This window comes from Lepus europaeus, chromosome 3 (assembly GCF_033115175.1).
Source record: "Lepus europaeus isolate LE1 chromosome 3, mLepTim1.pri, whole genome shotgun sequence".
Lineage (NCBI taxonomy): Eukaryota > Metazoa > Chordata > Mammalia > Lagomorpha > Leporidae > Lepus > Lepus europaeus.
Genome location: NC_084829.1, coordinates 92,120,380 through 92,143,493, shown reverse-complemented (window position 1 = coordinate 92,143,493; position 23,114 = coordinate 92,120,380). Strand labels below are relative to the sequence as shown.

The following is a 23,114-nucleotide window of genomic DNA, read 5'->3' as shown; positions in this document are numbered from 1 at the left end:
GTCTTTTTATTTTGGATTTGTTGAGCTCCTTATTTAGTGAAGTGTTAAGCTTATGTTTATAATCTAAATTAAAAATATCTCAAAAATGAAAAAGAAAATAGAGTATAAGAAAAACCTCATGATTAACTGTCCTTGCTAAATAATTTGAAGATTACTTATGTATGTGTGTATAATGAAAATTAGACTTTACCTGTAAACCAAATAACAGATATATTCATGAGAAAAGCATCAGATAATTCCCAGTTAAGGAATACTTTATAAAATTCCTGATTAGTTCTCCTCAAAATTGTCAAGCTCATTAAAAACAAGAAAAGGAAGGAATCATATCTTTTTTAAAAAATTTAAATTTAATATTAATTAGTTTTTATCAGTCACTGTGCTTTGAAAATCGTTAATTGAAATGTTAGTAACAATCTAACAGGGTTAGCACTTGCAGCCCTTAAAATATCTGAGGGAAGCCAAGTAAAAGAAATACAAAATTTAAAATGAATTTATTCTACAGTTTATACTAGAATCAGTATGCATAATCAGTTTCATTAAAATTTGCATCGCACTTGTTTAAAAATTGCATTATGTTTTAAATATGTGTATGTCTATTTATGATAAATGCTTATAACACAGTTATCTATTAATAATTTGTGAAAAAAGCATACAATAACTTAGAACAACAGTTTTTTGAGTTATAATCTCTTTGAAACACAATAAAATTTGTCCTAACTTTCACCTTTTAGTGTATCCAATTTCTGTCTGTCTTCCAGTTATCATTCTCAGAGGATCAGTTTCATCTACTACCTGTCTACTGTACATAAACTCTAATACTCTGGCTGTGATGATGAACTAAATTGATACTCAGTTGTGACAGAAGTCATATATAATGCACTTGAAACATCCTCCACATTAAATTGTAAAATAAAGAGAAAAATTTTGTTTTTGTCTAGAAGCAGGATAACATTTTTTATAGTAACATTGAAACTAGTGTTGAACATGCATTGTTAATAAAGGTAAATGTATATTTATAGTTTTGTATAGAGAAATGAAACTTATACCATAAAAATTTTTCTTCTGAGTCTCACAAGGTCATGTATTCCTTTGTAAACTTCTTTGTGGATAGGGCTGTTATTAACCATTTTTTTTTTTCACTTGCATGTGCTGAGATCTTTATAGACCCCCTCTCACTCTTCCTTCCATGTCTTTATTGGTCACTGGGTATGGTTGATTATATTAGAATTTAGCAAATACTGGGATGCTACTGCATGGGATTTTGCTATAATTATGTAAGGGCATTGAAATATCCTATTGTCTTAGATGATTCACCATTCTTCTGCTCTTTTATGTTCCCGAACGGAAATAATCAATGACTAATGGAAAATGGGAAAAAAAATGCTTTTTTATTGTTAGCTTGGCTTGTACACAAATGTCATTCTGGGGAACTCTACTGAAAATATTTGACATACAATGAAAGTTGCAGTTTGATAAGTAGAATTTATGCTCTGCCTTTTCATTCAGGATAATATATTTTCTTTACAATTTCTCCCCCATGCATTTCTGATCTCCCAGAGTTGTCACCTTCAAGAAGCTGGAATACTAATAACTGTGTATTCTAGTATTCATCCCACCAGGACACCTTGGGATTCCAAGTGTTTACAGTCAGAAGTTAACTACTGATATTCAGGTGAGAAGTACCCCACTGTGACAGAATCTAGTGAGTAAAGGAGAGCCCTGAAATTACAGAAAACATGAATCCCATGCCCTTTTAATCTGTTCTTATTATCCTTACCCTTACTGTGAGAATCTACTTACATATTTTTTTTTACTTTCTACTAAATCTGACTCAAAAAAATAATTTTCTATTATACAACTTCCAATCTACAAAGTTTTCCATATGGTGATAAGGCATTTATGCTGAAGAAATCAATGTCCTCACCTGTTGATGTACTACCTCCTGCTCAAATATCTGTACCACATTATTTGTATTAGGAGCATAATAATCATGAAAATCAGCTTGAAATAAATAAGTAATTTGCCTTATCCTAGGCAAATTCTAAAGCACTCTAGGTCAACTTAGTTGATGGGATTTTGGGTAGGAGGATTTGGTCTCTCTTTGACTATGCTCTTAAATGTTCAGTTCACATTTTGGAATAAGGAAAAACATAATTTATACATTGGTGAAAATTTTGATCCATAACATAATTACCCCATTCTAAGTTCAGTAAATATTTCTACTGTCCAATGGTTATAAAGTATAATTGATAATGAGAATGAAAACTATATAAAACTACCAAATATGTGCCTCATGTTTCAAAATAGAGTATTGTTACTGCCTACTGAAATAGATATAGGAGGAACAATAGTTGAATGAGGTTCATTATTTCTTCATTTCATTTATTGAATTTGTGGAAAATATAACTTTCATGTAAACATCATCATATGGAAAACATACACAGGGACCAGCACTGTGGCATAGTGAGTAAAGCCTCTGCCTGCAGTGCCGGTATCCCTCATGGACACTGGTTCAAATCCCAGCTGTTCCTCTTCTGATCCAACTCTCTGCTATGGCCTGGGAAAGCAGTAGAAGATGTCTCAAGTCCCTGGGTCCTTGCACCTGCGTAGTAGACCTGGAAGAAGCTCTTGACTCCTGGATTCGGATTGGCATGGCTCTGGCCACTGTGGCCACCTGGGGAGTGAACCAGTGAATGGAAGACTTCTCTTTCTGTCTATCTCTTTCTCTCTCGCTCTCTCTGCATGCCTCTCTGTAACTCTTTCTTTCAAATAAATTTTTAAAAAATCTTTAAAAAAACAAGAAAACATGTACAATTCATCTGTCTACTTGATAGAAGCCAGAGATTTTTGAAATGTAAAGATGCATAGCTATATTCTGTTCCAACAGACCTAATATGTAGCCACAGTTATTTTTTCTAAAACTTCAAAGTGAATGTGATCATTGTTGGAATTGATAATCATTGGTGTGTATAGAGTGAACACAGGTGTAAGGAAAGAGTCATTGTTCAGGCATATGAGTGGGAATTTAGGAAATTATGGAACTCTTAATGAGAAAGACTAGATAAATCTGCAAATATAAGAGAAATGTCAAATAAGAGCATGCTAGAACATTGTCCCTTGATTTTTTAGCATAAAATAATATTTTACAATATAAAAACAATATGAACCAGGAAAGAACATTTTCACAATAGTTCAAGAAAAAAAAAATAATGGCATAGTATATAGTTCTCAAACTCTAACACTATTCTAGCCTAAAGAATCTGGAGTTAGGGGGTGGGAGTTGTTACAATATACGTAAGATGATACACAAAATCCATTTTCTGTAACTATGGATTACCTGTTCTGGATATTTCATTTAAATGTAATCATACAATTCATGTTGCATAAGGCTTCTTTCACTTAACATCATGTTTTTGACATTAACTCCCAGTGAAGCGTGTATAAATATTTCCTTTTAAGGCTAAATAATATATATATATATTTTTGACAGGCAGAGTGGATAGTGAGAGAGAGAGACAGAAAGGTCTTCCTTTTTGCCATTGGTTCACCCTCCAATGGCCGCTGCGGCCGGCGCATTGTGCTGATCTGATGCCAGGAGCCAGGCGCTTCTCCTGGTCTCCCATGGGGTGCAGGGCCCAAGGACTTGGGCCATCCTCCACTGCCTTCCCGGGCCATAGCAAAGAGCTGGCCTGGAAGAGGGGCAATGGGGACAAAATCCGGCACCACAACCAGAACTAGAACCCAGTGTGCTGGCGCCGCAAGGCGGAGGACTAGCCTGTTAAGCCAAGGCGCCGGCCAAGGCTAAATAATATTTCAGCGTGTATGTCTGAGTGTGTAATGCTACATTTTATTTCGCATTAATCTTTTGTAAGACATTTTTTTCTATTTTTATGTTTATTGTGAATAGTTCTATGAACATTTGTGTACCATATTTGTTTCAGTATTTGCATTCAATTATTTTGGGTATATAACTACAAGTCAAATTATTGGCCCATACAATAATTATATCTTCATTTTTAAAAAAATAATCTATGTTTTTTATTTGAGAAACAGCAAGAGTGTGGGGACACACATGCATGTGTATGAGAGAGAGACAGAAAGTTCAAAGAGCTCCTATTTTTTGGTTCACTTCCCAAATGCCTGCAACTACTGGGGCAAGGTCAGGTCAAAGCCAGGATCCAGGAACTCAACCTAGGTCTCCCACGTGGGTGACAGTGATCCAACTATTTGAGCCACCACCAGCTATCTCCAAGGCTATGCATTAACAGGAAGATGGGATTGGGGCTAGAGCCAAGGCTCAATCTCAGGCACTCCTATGTACAAAACAGTGTCTTAGTCATGAAGCCAAACACCTAATCCATATGTTTAGCTTTATGAGGAAGCGCTCAAATGTCTTCCACCTAGACAGCAGGAAATTGCATTCCTTTCAGCAATGTATGAGGCATCCAGTGTCTCCAAATTCTCATCTACATGATATTTTCCTCTTTCTTAATTATTATCATTCAGATGGGTGGGAAGCAGTATCTTATTGTACTTTTGATTTGAGTTTCCCAAATGACTAATGATGATAAGCATATTTTCATGAGATTGGTGACCATTCTTATATATGTTTTGAAAGATAACTATATAAGTGTTTTGTCCAGTTTCCAGCTGTGTGAGTTTTTATTGTTGTTTCTTTGTGGGTGAGTTATGTTAGTTCTAGTTATATTCTGCACATCCTTTATCAAATATATCAAATATTACAGATAATAAATTTATTGTATCACCATCATGTTTATTATAAATACATGTTTTGCTTCTGCTCATGTTTTTGATATTATGCCTAAGCATTCCTTGCCAAATCCATTGTATGACCATATTTTCTTCTAAGACTTCATGGTTTTAGCTCTTCCATTGAGATTGTTGATGCATTTTCAGTTAATTGTTTTGTGTATGGTGTGACCTGTATTCCAACCTCACAGCTTTGTATGTGGATATAGAATTGTCTCAACATCATTACATGAAAATATTGTTTCTCCACTGAATGATCTTGGCTTGTTGAAAACCAGGTGGTTGTGGACATATTGGTTTATTTATAGATTTTCTTTTTTTTTTTTTTTTTTTCACCTCTTCCGCGGTAGCATCCTGGTACTGCTGATACTCGGATACCAGGTCGTTCATGCTGCTCTCGGCCTCGGTGAACTCCATCTCATCCATGCCCTCGCCCATGTACCAGTGCAGGAAGGCCTTGCACCGGAACATGGCCTTGAACTGCTCCGAGATGCGCTTGAACAGCTAGCTCCTGGATGGCCGTGCTGTTGCCAATGAAGGTGACTGCCATCTTGAGGCCCCAGGGCGGGATGTCGCACACAGCAGTCTTCACATTGTTGGGGATCCACTCCATGAAGTAGCTGCTGTTCTTCTGCACGTTCAGCATCTGCTCGTCCACCTCCTTCATGGACATCCGTCCAGGGAAGACAGTGGCCACGGTGAGGTACCGGCTGTGCCGGGGGTCACAGGCGGCCATCACATTCTTGGCATCGAAGACCTGCTGGGTGAGCTCAGGCTCGGTGAGGGCCTGGTGCTGCTGGCTTCCTCGGCTGGTGAGAGGCGCGAAGCCGGGCATGAAGTGCAGGCGGGGGAAGGGCACCATGTTCACGGCCAGCTTCAATTCTGTTCCATCAGTCTATGTGGCATTCTTTACACTAGTGCAACATTTTTTGGATCACTAAGTTTTGAATTGTGTTTAGAAATCAGGAAATGCTAGCTTATGATTATTTCAAGATCATGATGGCTAGTTTAGGATCCTTGAATCTCCATAAGATGTATTTATAAATGTAATATCATGGATAATTATACATATATTCATATGTATACATATATATAATAACAATAGTATGCTAGAAATTAACTGTCTAAACATCAAGGGTAGTGAAAGAAGTCAAAGACAAGGCATTTTACAACTTAATCAAAATGATAAAAATCCTTAGCAAAATATCACAAAATAGGTGAAGAAATATAGCTAAAGAAGATAATACAAATTAGGTTGGATTTGGCTTATTCCAGAAATGCATGTTACAGAAACTTTAGAAAATTAATTACTATAACTTCATATTACTTGACAAAATAAAACAACTAAAGGTAGCAACACATACATAGCAACACATACATACATAGAGAAAAGTTTGAAAAAGTTCAAACTTCATTTCTCATATTTAAAGTTATTAGCTAATCAATATTGGAAAAGGACTTACTTAATCTTAATTAAAAGATAAATCTTAAAAACGTGGTAAACATGCAATGTATTTTTAAGTTAAAAGCATTAAGTTCAAAGTAAGGAATGAAGCAAGGATGCTTTCATTTCCTATATTTTACTGGAGATCCTATTCATCAAGTGGGAATAAGATAATTAAAATAAGTCTCTGTTTTCAAAGATGATGAAATTATCTCCTAAGAAATCACAACAGCACATTTAGAAAAAGATTAGAAATAATAAAAGAATTTATCAAGGTCGTCGCAACAGTCAAGGATAAAACATGAGTCACAAATGTTTAACATTTTTAAGTTAAAAACCCGTGTTATGAAAGCAACAACACTTTAAACATATTGAACTAATTTTGACAAATGCATATTAGCCCTTTGTGGGAACTGTAAGGTGTCTGGCGTGTAACAAATCTTCCCAGGCAGACAAATCAATTAATTCACAGGCTTTTATTGGGGTTCTGCTCCCGGGCGAGGTTCCCGATCCCAACAGAGCAACAGAGCGGGGGCCGGGGAAGTCACGCATCAGAGATTGGGAGAGCTCCTTTTATAGATTCAGGGCATGGGAGTTAAAGGTTGAGGCGGGTCTGATCCTCATTGGTTGACCTTTAGACACCCGCAGGGACCTTGATAAGGACTTTCTTCTTCAGAAGTAGGCCTCTCCATTCCCAGAAGTGTAGGCCTTCCCTCCTTGCGGATCCCAAAGCTACCATCCCGACCTTTTGATGATAGGAAAGGGGGCGACGATGAGTCTCTCTGGCTACTTCCTGCTGACTGGGGACGTCATCTACAGGGGCCCGCTGGGGTTATCTTGGGGCTCCGCAGGGACAGGCATGTATGGATGGAGAAGCATCTGGTTGATTGCCTCGTTGCTGAAGGCCTTGGTGGTCACTTTGGAAGCTGGGCCGAGTGAAGGGCTTTTCAGCTTAGAGCCAATAAGATCTGTGGCTCTGACCTGAAGTCCTTCGACTCCAGGGCAGGTCCATTTCCAGACCTGGAACTCTTGGCTGGCAGAGCTGCCGGGGCTCTTCATAAGCTGACTTCTGCTGAAGCCCAGGCTTACCAAACTGAAAGCCACTGCAGTGGACTGGCCTGTTGGGTCTCCTTGAGGGCAGATCACTGTACAGAACAGCCATTAATAGGCTGCCACCTATCTTTCCATTTCTGATGCCCAGCTTTCTTTTCCTCCTGGTTTTGGTTAAAGCAGACCAGAGGATGCAAGTCAAGGGGGTGCTCAAATCCCAGATCACTTACTGACAATAGCAATATCAAATGAAAATTTAGAAAGCAGCTTAAATCATTAGATAACAAATATAGCAGTTTCAAAACTTTCACTGTTTTTTAATTTACCAGTTGATTCGAATTACTTTCTGCTCTTAGTAACCTCAGCTAACCATACTTTCAGTTGGTAACCATAATACATTATTGGCTTCATCTGTTTACAGCACCATCCCAAAGTACTGAATACAATAGAAGTGGCTGAAAATAGTCCATCAGAACCTGTAAGAGGACAGCTAAACACAGAACCAACAACACTTTAGTTTTATGAGCAGCAAATCTGATACATAAAACTGTGAATGACAAAAGACTTTCCGTTGCCATGTTTAAAATTATGAACTCATTATAAACTCAACAAAAGGCACTTGCTTACTTCACATAGCATTTTTGAAAACACCTGTAGGATTTTACAGAACATTTAACTCTTTAGGCCTCTATGGCTTTTTCATTAAGATCCAAATTTCTTTCTTTCGTAAACTTCTGTGACTTCCACACACCTTCTTCAACTTACTTGAAACATTCCATCATTTCCATTCCAGTCTAGAGTAAACTAGCCATCAGGATGAAGTCAGTCTTACAAACCTTGTCCTTTCTTTATTCAAAATAACTCTTTCCTTTTAACCTTCCTTACCAAATGCACATTTCTATAACATTTTTAACACAAATTTAACATGCTGAGTATACAAGAGTTTACAATAAATTAGCAGTTACACCTAAATGACTTAAGATGCTGATATATCTCTACTTGAATTTAATTAAAATTAAAATTGCATTCATCTAAAACCAGTACTAATTACCCATTGCTGTTTCATTGAATACTGATTACCAGGAAACCTGTTAAAATAAATTGCAAAATAAGTTCAGCAAGTTACAAAGCAATATTTTCAAAGGAACAGGTCCTTTTAAAACTTTGCCAGAGGGCGGCCAGGGAAGCAGGAGCAGTGAATCCCATTAGGATGGGGGTGGAGCTTGACACTGGTGGTTGGGCCAAGTGGCTACCTGGCTTCCAGCAATGGCGTTGGGGAGAGGCAGGACTTGGGGTGGGGCAGGGTGGAAGAATGCATATATGGGGGCAGGAAGTTCCTGGCTAGCTGTGGGTCCTCAGGAACTCAGGAGGGTCTGAAAAGGCAGAGGGTGGAGAGTTTGGCAGTAACACAGAAGAGGCACCCTTAGGCGGTGGGGGCCCGATCTTGACCAGCAAGACCTGGGCCATGGAGCAGGCAGAGAGGAAAGTAGGGGAGAAAGGAGAAGAGACGGGAATGGAGGTTACAGAAAGCCTGGAGATATGGGACCTCTAGCCGTTTTCTCTCCCTGTGCAGAAATTCTCAAGGTAATTAGGCCATGCCTGGGTGGAGTAGAAGATTAGGCGTTTGTGCATTAGGTCCTGGGCCAGTCCCAGTTCCTTCAAGTTCTTTAGCAGGCAGGCCAGGGGGCATTTTGAGTCCCACCCTCAGGATTGGCCAGATCCCATGGTCTCCCCGGTCCCAGATCTACTGAAATTCGGTCAAGGCATCCCCTGTCCCGGATTTCAGCAGACGAATTAGAGGTCAGTCCTCTGTGGGTCCAAACCAGCGGCAGGACATCTCCACAGCTGCTGGGAGGCTAAACAGCGGAGAACAGAGCCCACGTGCGCACGATTTGGAGGTCTCTGTCTGGACGGAGAGCTAGCCAGAGATCACAGAGACTGGGCCAACCCAGAGGAGGGAGGGAGAGCAAGGGAGGAGTTACAGTTGGTCGAGCGTGGTCCATAGTTAGCCTGGAGCACCAGACAGGTTCAATAAGTGAGGGGGCCTCGAACCCAGAAAGGGGAGGCACCAACCTCAGCTCCCTGGTTTCGGCACCATCTGTAAGGTGTCCAGCGCATAACAAATCTTCCCAGGCAGACAAATCAATTAATTCACAGGCTTTTATTGGGGTTCCGCTCCCGGGCGAGGTTCCCCGATCCCAACAGAGCAACAGAGCGGAGGCCGGGGAAGTCACGCATTAGAGATTGGGAGAGCTCCTTTTATAGATTCAGGGCATGGGAGTTAAAGGTTGAGGCGGGTCTGATCCTCATTGGTTGACCTTTAGACACCCGCAGGGACCTTGACAAGGACTTTCTTCTTCAGAAGTAGGCCTCTCCATTCCCGGAAGTGTAGGCCTTCCCTCCTTGCGGATCCCAAAGCTACCAGGAACTCTTACTGAAACATACTGATGTCCTTAGTAAATATAGTGACATTCTAAGAAATCATTGCTAAGAAACTTTTTAACAGATTTTAAAAATCCTGAGAATCTGAAAGAATATGTAATGAACAAGGGGATGAAAATATCAATGAAACTCCTGAATAAATTAAACAAAGAAGAATAGACATACCTTCAACACCACCAGCATTGATAACTCTGTAATTACTAAAGGAATGGCATATAGGTGAGGCGACTGGCAAATAAATCAATGGAGCAGAGCAAACCTCAGGCTCAGTCTCACAAATATATGGAAACATATATATGACAAAGGTTCTATTGTAAATTAATTTCATTAAAATGAATTAATCCCTAAAGAGTGTTTTTTTTTCTTTTTTTTTAAGATCCATTGATTTTTTTTTTTTTTGGTTTGAAAGGCAGATTTACAGAGAGAGAGAGTCAGAGAGAGAGAGAGCTTCCATCCTCTGGTTCACCACCCAAATGGCCACAAAGATCAGAGCTGGGCCACTCTGAAGCCAGGAGCCAGGGGCTTCTTCCAAGTCTCGCACTTGTGTTCAGGGGCCTAAACTTGGGTCATCCTCTGCTGCTTTCCCAGACCATTAGCAGTTAACTGGATTGGAAGGCAGCAAATGGTACTCAAACCGGAGCCCATATGGCATGTCAGCATCGCAGGAGGTTTCTTTACCCACTAAGCCACAGTGCCAACTCCAATAGAGTGTATTAAGAAAAAGAAAGATATTAATTAATTCTTTTTAAAAAATTACATAAAAATCAAACATATGTAGATTTCAGACTTAAACATGAAAAGTATGGGAATGCTTATATTAACTCAGAGTAAATATTTAAAAAAAAAACTATTTTTAAAAAGATTTGTGGGTTCTATGAAAATTAGGAACTCCTGATCAGCAACTGTGGAAAATATTACAAAGCAAGACAAGATTTCTGCCATATGTTTTAACTGAAAAAGATCCAACTTCCAAAGTATACAATGAATAACTATAAACTTAGGAGCAAGGAAAGAAAGACTGCAAAGAAACAAAAATAGTGAGTAAAAATCATGAAAAAGCATTTCACAGAAAATGAAATAGGATAAAGTAGTGAACACAAATAAATAAGGTTAGATTCCTTAGCAGTCTTTGAAATTCAAAACAACCACAATGAAAATTATTTTTATATGAATTGCTGTAAAATAGTGAAAGTTGAAAAATTTTAAACATACCTGCATATAAGAGTATATGAAGCTTCATTTTGCTTTATTGTAAAGAAAAATACAGGGAGATTCTATAAAATTCCATATGAGAGCTACAATTAAAGCACTCTAAAAACTAGAGAATTTAATCTTTGACTGAATGAGGTAGGTAGCAAATTTAAGGTAACATTCTTGGATGTTTCCTGAAGAATGCAGTATATTTTATCTACCAATAATAGCTATTATTCTTAACAGTATCCTGTACTATCAAAACTGGGGGCATAGTATGTCATAGTACGCATTTGTTTCAGGGACAAATAAAGAAATTTCAAGGCAGGCAAGGTGGGCAGGCAAACAGAAAGAGGACCTGTGAGCTGGAGCTGTCCTTGTGGTTATGTCCAGACATGGGGAAAAGTCCGAGTGTTTTACTGGGATATAGAGGTGTGTGGAGGTGTGTAGCTATACAACAAGAATTGCATATAATTGTGAAGAGTGATGACACAGCTGGACCTAGGATGATAAGTAAGGGTAATGGTTGGAATAGGGCCTTATGGAAGGATACTACAACATCAATCAAGCAAATGATAGAGCAGGATTATTAGAATTATCTCCAGGCAGAATTCAACTACTTCATTTAATACTTAAAAATTCATTCCTTCCTTCAAAAGAATATGAAAGCAAACAATAAACTGTTACTATTTGTGAATTTTGATAGTAATCATATCTACCCTCTAAATTGTATTCTTCATTATTTTAGTATATTCAGATTTTGGCTTTTTTAATGCAATCTTTTTCTCCTGAATAAGGAGTTACAAAGTAGGGTCTTCACAGAACTTATATTGGTTCTACTCAAGTGCTAAAATGAACTCTTCCTCCTGAATAACATTCAGTTTAGAGGTTAAAAACTCAATATACTCTATTAAAAATAATCCATGTATGGGCCAGTATTCTTGTCCAATATTCAATGCATATACTACACAAAAGAGAATCTAAAAGCAGCTCCAAGTGGATTTTCTTTTTCATCTAGGGAAAAAAAAGGATTCATTAGAATATACTATCATGATTCAGGACATTATTAGCACTTTACATAGAGAAAAATCATCAGAAAAATGCCTTGAACAGTCTCTTCAGGAAGGTACACAATGATAGAGAAAATATGGTAATTTATTGGATAAGTTAGCTTCTTTTATTTTATTTCAGTGGTCAGGAAAATTTATTCTTAAATGAGAAATGTTGAAAATTTTAATTTTACAAATAACAATCGTGGATAATGTCCAATATCCTCGACTTCTTGGCTGTATGACTTTCCCAATGACTGATATGCTGACCTCCCAGGAATATTCCAAGCTTAAAAAGTTCCTTCCTGCTGAGCTGCTTTCCAGAGTCTCTTAAGTAGCTCTTGGTTTGATCTCTATTCTACATCTCTGACTTTTATATTCTTTCTTTTTTTTTTAAACTCCCTGAGCTTCTTATCCCATTGGTCACACTTCAATTTTATTTTATTTTTTACACTCTTAGCAAGGACATTCTTGATCTTTTGCTTGTGTGGAGAACTTCTTTGAATGCCTTTCAGACAACAAGTTTTTACTAAATGTCATACTGATCTTTTTACATTGCACCACGTTCCTTCAGCCTCTTTCCTTTCTCATCCTTGAATCTCTTAGCTCCACATTCTTTAATGTTGCCTCTATCTTTCTAACCACTGGCTTCCAAAAGGTTCATATAGATGGTAAAATAAGATATACTACCCTGAGACCAAATGAAAATTATAGTCCAAGATGGATGATTTACTTTTCACTAGACATGTGGATGCACAAAAGAAGTTTCTATATTTCATTGGAGCTAAAACTGTGTGTATAATAAGTGTATAATGAATAATACTGCTTAATATATTCCCAAAGGTTGTCAAAGTAGTTATTATTATATATTCCCTCTTAGTATGATATGGGAAATACCTCTGGTCTCGTGACAACATTGCACAGAATTGGAAAAACAAAGTTAGTTTATCAGACAAAAATGCATTGAATGAAGAAGATGCAAAGATATGCAAGCCTCAAAACTGGGGAATATGAGATTGTGGAAATTATAGGAGAACAAGATTAGGTGGCATCCTAGGCTAAAAGTAATGAGCCCTGAGGAAATGCAACGCAATTTATTTATTTGAGGAGTTCTGGAGTAGAGACAGAAGCCTAAGCGTAGTAGAATATTGAACACCTACCAATTTTAGCTCTCTCTGATGTATTTTTATAAAAAAACAATTTCTTCTAAAAGCTGCTATCTTATGTGGTCTTGCAACCATTGTTAAAGTTAGTATTTTCATCATTTTCAAAGATTTTAAAGATTAGTCCATATGTGTCCTCTCAACTGTTAAAATGAAAATAATTTAACCCTGACTTCTCACACTGAAGCATTGTTACTACCTACTTATGTTTTCAATACTTGTTTATATTTATGTAGTACATTGTGACATTTTGACATTTCAATACATTTGTAAGATAAGTAATAATAAAAGTATATGTGAAATAATTCAATTCCTTTCTTTTCCAATTTGTTTTATACAGCACTTGACTTTGTTTTACTTGTTTTATTTTAAAATGTTTATTTCTGTATCTCACTTTAGTACTGCCCATCTGCTTTGTAAAGTCCTTTTTTCTTAGCTCTTGTAATAAACAATTTCATTGCTTTGCTTTCCAATCTTCATTTTTCTGTGCACACTGCAAACTTCTGTAACCAATTAGATATACATTGAACTACCTTCAAATGTGGTTTCCTTAGTTCAGAGGTGATATCTTTAGTTCACATAACTTATTCTTCACTTTAACAGTTTACTATTTCCACCTGAAAATTAGGTACCTCAAAAGCAACATAACCAAACAATTAATATTTTCATTTGTACTACTTTTCTCCCTTCCATCAGAAACTCTTGCTTTATCCCATGCCATATTAAATAAATGCATCATCATTTAATTCAAAATATCAGTGTTATCATAAACTTATCTCAAACAACTTCAAAATAATGACAAGCTTCAGCTAACTTTAACTCTTTAACTTTTCTCATATTTTATATCTTCCACTGTATTCAATTATCTAACATGATTCTAGCATGGATTATATAATATTTCATCATCTTGCCCTGCCTATACTTCTGGAATCATGATTCTGTTATATTTTCCTTTATCCTATTTTTTTCCTTAGAAACCCAATAAACAAATTAAAATGAAGAACTTAAAATTAATTACTACACTTTAGGGCAAAAAGAAAGATGAGTGGAGTAGAAAATAGATGAGATAAATTTAAATACCTTTTAAATTTAAAAATAATAATTCTATCAAACATAAATTGACTCAAGGCTAGGCAAAGGTTGTCAAACTGGATAAAAATCCAAGATCCAACTACAAGCTACCTGGTATACATTTAACTACAAGGACAGACCTAGAATAATGTTACTAGGAAAAAGATATTTTGTAGATAATATACATGAGAAAGCTGTAGTGGTTCTAAAAATACCAAACAAAATAAGGTCAAAGTCAAGATTATTGCAAGGGAAACTTCATACTGACAAGCTAATGAAATGTAAAAATATAGCAGTTGGTAATTATGTATGTAACTAATGTTGAATTACATATAATACATCCAAGTATGGGAAGTGCATAGAACTCCTAATATACATAACCAGGAAAGATCTTCAACACAACATATTATAGTAAACTTTCAAAAAGTAAAATATTTGGAAAATATCCTAAAATGTGCAATAGAGAAATGATATTACATTTAAAGGAACTCCAACTAGTTTGACAGCAGATTTCTCAATAGAAATCTTACAGGCTAAGAGAGTGGAGAGACTTAGTCCAAGTCCTCAAAGGAAAAAAAAAAAAAAAAACATGTCAACTCAGAATGAAGTTCTCAGCGAAGCTCTTATTTGTAAATGAAGATTAAATAAAGACTTTCCAAAATAAACAGAAATTAAAGTAATTTTATACAACCCAACTAACCTTACAAATGATATTTAAGAATTTGCTATACACAGAATTAGAGAAGGATAATCAGCATCTTGGAGTATGTAAAGTCATAAAATCTAATGAAAGTACAAAGGAAATCCAGAACAAACACTAGGAATATACACAGGAAAAAGGGCAAGACAGTCATTACTTACCCATAATAAGGCTGAATGTAAATGGCCTAAATTCTCCAATTAAAAGATAGAGACTGGATGAATGGATTAAAAAAATAAGATCTATCTATATGCTGCCTACACATCATCAACAAAGATACATAGAGACTGAAAGTGAAAATATGGCAAAAGATATTCCATGCAAATGTGTCGGAGGCCACCCGACAAACCACACGGCGACACGCAGCACTCAGTCAATTTATCACCACGTTTATTGCCTCATCGCGTTCCAGGCCAAAGTAGGGGGCCCGGCGAGAGGGACTGAAGGCAGTCTCCCTGAAGAAACTCTTCAGCCTCCAGCCCCGAGCACACAGAAAGACAAGGATATATACCCCAGACCCCATACAGATAACATTTATTGTGTGTAATCATGCATAGCACAGGAACAGAGCAAGTTTACAAAGTAGCAATGATCAGGGTACAAGCTCTGCAGATAGTGCAAAGAACATCATAAAACCTTCATCAGAAGTCACATCCTGCCTGCTGGAATATGGGACGAAAAGTCTTGGAAACAGGATTAGATAAGGGACAGCCTCAGCCTGCTGCATCTCATGTCGGGCCAGGGCCACTGGCCCCGACACAAATGGAAATCTCCTTGAGCAGTAGTAGCCATCCTAATATCAGACAAAATAGATTTTTAGAAACATTTACACTATTGACTATAGATATCTGCAGAATGTTTCATCCAACATCTGCAGAATACACATTCTTTTCATCAATGCATGGAACACTTTCTCGGATAGACAATACAGCAGGCAATAAAATAGGCCTCAACAAATTAAAAAATATTGAAATTGTCTCATGTAACTTTTCTGACTAAAATGGAATGGAATTGGAAATTAACAACATAAGAAACTAAAAAAAATATGCAAACAGGTGGAGACTGAACAACATGCTTCTTAATGAATAGTGGGCTATAGAAGAAATCAAAAAAGAAATGAAATTTTTTAGAAACAAATGATGATTACAACAGAACATAAAAAACTTACAGAATACTGCAAAAGCAACGTTAATCAGAAAATTTAAATCAGTTAGTGTTGATATCAATAAATTAAGAAGGCATAAAATAAAAGATCTAACATTGTATCTAAGGACCTAGAAAATGAAGAACAAAGCAAACCCCAAATTAGTAGGAAGAAAGAAATAATAAAAACAAAATTGAAATGATAAGAAGAACAAACAAAAGATTAGTGAAATAAATAGCTTGTCTTTGGAAAAAATGAACAGAATTGAAAAGCCATTGTCCCAAGTAACTAAAAGGAAAAAAAGAAAAGAAACAAAGAAAAGAAAGGGAAAGGAAAGGAAAGGAAAGGCAAGGAAAGGAAAAGAAGAAGATTGAATTAATAAAATCAGGTAAGAAAAATATATTACACTGGATATCACAGAGATTAAATGACTTGTTATAAATTACTACAAATAGTTGTATGCCTACAAACTGAAAAATCTAGAAGAAATGGATAGATTTCTGAACACATACAATTTACCAAAACTGGTACGATGACATAGAAAACTTTAATAGACCAGTAACCAAGACAGAGATTGAATCAGTAATATAGATCCTACCAAATAACAAAAGCTCAGAACCAGGCAATTTCATTTTGAATTCTATCAAATTTTTAAAGGAAGATTCATCTCAATTCTTCTTAAACTATTGAATATCATTTCATAGACTGTGTTTCAGTATTGACTGGCATAAAAAGCGTGAAGACAAAGCACACAGGGTTGAACATGGATGCCTGCTTTAACTTTATAGATGAATACCACTGAGAATATCTCTTAATCTTTCTACATTTCAGCATTCTCAAAGATAAACTGTGAAAAATACCAGACTCTTCTGCAGAAAAGGTGAGGAAATTGTGTAGAACACCTGAGGTTGTACCTGACATATGCCGTGTAATAAATATCATACCTCTTCTCTCTCTATGCTTTTTCACACCCATATTAAAAATGCCAGTCTTTAATCTTCACAGTTATGTTTCACAAATTTTGCCCATATTTCTGGAATATATCTCTACCTGTGAAAATTTCCTATTGCATGTTCTAATCTGTGTACCTACAAATGCAAATAAATTCAACTGACTATTCTATAAGAGCAGCACAGATTCTGTAAAATCAGTTATTGTTAAAACAGATAATTGCTAACATTCAACTGAAAGTTACACAGGATATCACAACTGATAAGTAAATTGATTAATTGTTAATCAAAATCATTTTGTATGTAAGTATCCTTCCAATTTAGTGATAATTTAAGAGTACATGAAATAAAACCATCACACTGGTGCAGGGGCTCAAGGACTCAGACCATCTTCTACTACTTTCTCAGGCCATAGCAGAGAGCTGTATTAGAAGTGGTGCAGCCAGGTCTCCAACTGGCGCCCATAAGGGATGTCAGCACTGCAGGCAGCAGCCTTACCCACTACGCTACAGCGCCAGCCCCCAAAATACAAAATTTTAATTATTCTAATTAATGAACTACAGTCAATAGAAGAATATTCCACAATAGCCCTTTTATCTCAGCACTTATAACATGAACATTATATTTATTTATATCAAAACAACTATAATTATAAGAAAAACTATATTTTTGATGTGGCTATTGACAACTTACTAGTCCTACACTTTTCCTCTTCTTCTTTTACCTCACTTTAGAGCAGGTCAGCAAGAAATCCAGCACTGTCTCTTGGCCAAAATAATATTCAGTCACCTAGCCCCCTCTCTCTCTAAGCAGAACCTGAGCCCTTCTCTTTGCAAGACCTTGTTGCTGTTTATTTTGCAAAAATCCCGTTTCCGTGTCCAAGAGTGCTTATGTGTCATTTTTCCTTACCTTTGAATTAATCCCTGGTCTGAAGGCTAATCAGAGCACCCAAACACAACAATAAAATGAGCAACGTAAGATCTGAGAAACAAATTTGTCCTCATAATTTCTTTATCCTCTTTGGCCACTCATTTTTTCCTTTCCCCCAGAAATGTACATTAGCTGTCACTATTTGATAATAATTTGGCCACTTCAAAAAAATTATGAGATCATCTTATGCATACGTTTTCATGATAATAGGAACTAACCCATATAGTTACCAAAAAGAAAAACACCAAGTGTGGTTCCTTTACACATGCTATGTGACATAATGCTTCATAAACCAGTCTTCTAATTTATCTACTTGGAGAAGGGACTTGTTCCAATGTTCACAAAACAATGAAAAACTAAGCATTTTTGGCTCAGCTGTTTCTATCATCTTGAAGGCAGATCTGTGGATTTGTTTGTGTACTGAACTAAAACTGTCCCTGAGGTTTAGCTCCCATATGGGAGCCAGATTGTACCTGTCAAAAGTCACTACTAAGAAAGCATTGGTGTGGGAAAATGTATTAATGCTCTTGACTGTTAATGTTTGCTTTGTGACCTTACCATTAGCAGATATGTGTGCCTCTTCTTACTGATACCTTCATCCATCTCTCTAATGGCTCTGCCTCTGTAGCTGCTCTTCACTCCAGCTATTCATCACTGCGAGTAGAACATGTTCTACTGCTGACAAGGCCTTCATTTCACTATGGAAAGAATGTACATTCTTGCATATTTCTCACTTTTTTATATTTTGCATTTTTTAATACTATTGTAAATCTGAATTTCAAAAACATGGATACCTCTTCCCTGTCTGGAATTTGAGGGAAACCATCTTTTCTGGGCTGCTATATAAATTGAGATTGAAAACAAATTTAGCCTGAATGACAGGCTATTAAAGGTTGAAATATGTTACTCTATACTCAAGTAAATACTTGCCATACATTGGTAGTATTAGAAATTAAACATTAAATGACTTACATAAAATAGAGTTTTACTCCTAGTGAAATATAATTCTGTGGCAATCCTCTTAACTATACTATTTTTTGTTTCCAGTTATTCTATAATGTTTTAATCTCCTTATAAAAGACTATTTCTGCTGTATTATTTTTCATTTGTGTTCATTTTTCCGTTATTCGTCATGCCTACAGCTTTATTACATAAAACTTTTCATTCAATTTCTTAATGATTTTCTTTTGATACCTGTTGTACACAAACCTAAGCTGACTGATAAAGATGCCTCAAAATATATCTAACCATTTCACTAATATGTACATGCAACTGGTATATTTCAAGAAAAACTACCTTTTACAGTAAAATAAAAGAAAGGTTGTATATGAAAGGATAACAAAGGGACAAAATTGTTCAGAAAAGTTATTACAATGTTGTTAAAATTATTAGAAAATGAATCATTGCATATTATCAAATGTGAAAATATGAATTTGTAATTTTCCAGGATATTATATGCTTATTTTTATGCTTAACTTTTATATATTTTATTATATTATTGAATCAAAACATTTGAAAGGAAAACAGCTGTTGGAGTATAGACTTTGTTTTATAGTCTTATCTATTCATGCTGGAAAAGAGAGGGGCAAGTAATTCACATTTTGAGCATGTACTGTGTACCAAGAATGGCATTAGGCATTTGATTACTTATTTTTTTTTTTAGCTTTTAGTTTTTAACAGATTCCATGTGCTTTGTAGAGACAATCCTAAGAACACAATGATATTCCCATCCTCCTGACTCCCTCCCTCCCCTCTCTCCTTTTCACCCTCCTTTCTTGTCCCTTTCTTTAGTTTTGGAGATAACATATTTTAAACTTACATTACAATAAAAAGGCTTAATACTTTACCAAATAAAAGTTTTACTAGTATAAAGCAAAAAGACCTTAGTTTAGTGGGAATATAGATAATGAATATAAACAATAATTTAATGGAAAAATGACCACTTTACTCATATACAATAATTTTTTTAAGTAATCGGGAATCATTCAAACCATAGTAGTATAACATACTTAACCATTGGTGTCACAAAGGTATAAAACAAAGTTTAACAAAACTCTATTTGCAGCAATACTGATATACAAAGACATTTCTTTTTCCTTTTTAAAAAAAATTTAGCTCCCACATATAATGGAGGACAAGTGGTATTTGTCTTTCTAGGTCTGGCTTATTTTTTTCAACATGATGTATTCAAGTTATATCCATTTTGCTGCAAACAGCAGGATTTTATTCTTTTTTATATCTGAGTAATATTCCATTGTGTTTATATGCAACATTTTCTTTATCAATTCATCTGATGATGGACATTTTGGTTGGTTCCAAATTTAGGCTATGGTGAACAGTACCGCTATGAACATGATGGTGCAGGTATCTCTTTGATACACTGTGTTCAAGTCTTTTGGGTGTATACTCATTAGTAGCATTGCTGGGTCATATGGCAAGTATATTTGTAGTTTTTAAAGAAATCTCCATACAGTTTTCCACAGTGGCTGCACTAACTTACATTCCCACCAACAGTGTAAAAGTGGTCCTCCACTGTCCACATTCTTGCCAGTATTTGTTACTCTCCATGTTTTGGATTTTAGCCATTCTGACAACTGTGAGATGATATCTCACTGTGGTTTTGATTTGCATTTCCCTGATGGCTAGTGATGTTGAGCATTTTTTTTATATATTTGTTGGTCATTTGTATTTCTTTTGAGAAATGTCTTTTAAAGCGCTTTCCCCATTTTTCAACTGGATTGGGTTTTGTTGTTGTTTTAAAATTTTTTAAAATTACATGCTTATTTTAATGACAAAATATTTAATGGTATAAAAGAATGATTAAAGAAAGAGATATTTGTTACTTTCTTTAAATTTAATTATTTGTCAGTAAATTCCTTACCACAGTCAGTTCTGACCCAAATTTGAGGCATATTGAGTAGACTTGCAAAGGGATTTAGATCTTTGTGATCCAGTGCCATAGTCTAATATTACACATGACCGTGTTTACGTTAAGGGAGTTTAGGAGTTGATGAAGAGTGAAAGATGAAGGTCAGCTAGTAAAACCACTGCCTGCAATGCCAGTATCCCAAATGGACAACAGTTGGAGTCCCAGCTGCTCCACTTCTGATCCAGGTCCCTGCTAACATACTTGGGAAAGCAACAAAAGATGGCCCAATTACTTGGACTTCTGACACCCATATAGGTGACTCAGATGGAGTTCCAGGCTCCTGGGTTTTGCCTGGCCCAGCCCTGGCCTTTGCAGCCATTTGGGGAGTAAACCAGTAGATGGAAGATTCTCTCTGTGTCTGTGTTTGTGTGTACCTTTCTCTGTAACTCTGCCTTTTAAATAACTATATAAATATTATTTAAAACAAAAACAAATTAACTCTGCCTTTCAAATAAGTATATAAATATTATTTCAAAAAAAAAGTGAAAAATGAGTGTTCTGGACATAAGTGATGTTAGAAGGTAGAGAACATTGCATTGGTTATGTCAACAATTTGTTCAGACCAGAACTTCATTGCACTTGTGCATCTAAAGATAAACTGTAATGTTGTGCCTGTCATTCAGAAGGTAGAAGGCAAAGGGTACTGGCACTCACCAAATTTACAATTCATTTTGGGGAGTAGGACATATATAAAAGAAAGAAAGAGACTTTTATTGTAATTGCTTATCTATAGTTAAGGAAATATATAGCTGCTGCAGTGATGTCTAGGGTTCATCTTATAGCTTCTGGAAATCTCACAAAATTCCAATTCTTCGATGCTGGTCCTGAGGGACTGAGCCATATTAATTGAAGACATCATTTTACCATCAGGTGAAAATAGTCTGTATTTCAAAGCCCTCTGAGTATGTGCTTTTCTTTAAATGATTAAGGCCAAGAATGACCTGTATTTTGTTATTTTGACAATATACACTAAAGGTTAGTAGGTTATTCAGTTATAATCAATGCATTCACCAATGTATATGTGAAGCAGTATGTATGACTCAAGTTTCAACTGAAAAAATACAGCATGTTACTGTTTTCAAATATTTTCTATTTTCAATATTTTCCCTAAGATGTCTTTTTAAAAATTATTTCATCATTTATTAACAATGAGATTTTCTAATTTTTTTCTTAATGCTGCCACTCATTACATTTTGATTCCACAGATATACACTTTATTTACATATTATTTACTGTGGTCATATAAAGACCCATACATCATTATAATACCTGGTTTTTTTTAGCCTTCAAAGGACTAATTTTCACTACTTTTTTGGATGATTTCACCTCAGTAAGAATGTACATACTAATTTTCTTTTTTATTAATATTTTTCTGAGATACAATGTTTCTAATTGATATTATAGTCAAAGGCTTGATGGCTCTACTAAATAAAGAATTCAATAAGTAAGAAGTAAAAAGAGCATAGCCAGTAGAACTAGGTAAGGTCCATAAATAATACTCAAATGAAAAGATGTTCAACTTCATTCAAATGAGGTAAATTGTAAAATAGTCCCAATACTTTAAATGGGTAAAAATCTAGCTTCCTTTATTTAAAAAAAAAATTCAGGTTGGTGGTTTGTATGTGTTATATTATATTTTGTTCAGTATCTGAAAAATTGCTTGTAAATATATATACAATTTTTCGAAAAAAAGGCACTTTCTTTTATTTGTTTTCTTCTTTCCAAATCACCTATTGAGATTCTTAGATAAATAACTGTGAGACTAACATTCTGGCTCACCAGGTTCTTATCTCAGCAATTTCCATCCTCTTGTGTCACTAATCATTTCTGACTCATTTCTAGCAAAGTGATAATGCTAATATACCTCTTTTCTTAGACTGTATTCTGCTGATCCCAACTTCAGTTTCAGCTAGTAACCATATTTTTTCTCTCATTTAGACAAACTTTCTTGAGAAACATAATTATACTAGTGTACTTTTGCCCATTATTAGTCCAAGGTTCTCTGAAAGCCTTCCGATGTCATCTTCAGCATGTTTTGCAAAGCAAGTCTTACCATGTGCATGGCAGCATCTGTGTTGACATATCTCATGCCTAATGATCAGTTGAATATTGTTTGACTTATCATTCCCTCCTATTCAGTGACCAGTCTTCTTAATTCTCCATGTTAGAGTCTATTAAATATAGAACACTAGGACTTGCTTCTTAATTAGAGAATGCTGTGGTTTGTGTATGTTCCCCAAAACTCGTATGTTGGAAGCTTAACCACCCTTGCAAAATCATG

General features: G+C 35.7%; 1 protein-coding gene across 1 annotated transcript in view; it reads right to left on the bottom strand.

Moving 5' to 3' along the window:
* Nucleotides 1-1,310: 1,310 nt before the first annotated feature.
* The window catches only part of LOC133756601 (tubulin beta chain-like), an 81,520-nt gene continuing 59,716 nt past the window's right edge, over nt 1,311-23,114 (bottom strand). Inside the window, 3 exon segments of the mRNA XM_062187233.1 lie at nt 1,311-1,358; nt 5,107-5,277; nt 5,279-5,665. Coding sequence (XP_062043217.1) covers nt 1,311-1,358; nt 5,107-5,277; nt 5,279-5,665 — 606 coding nt within the window.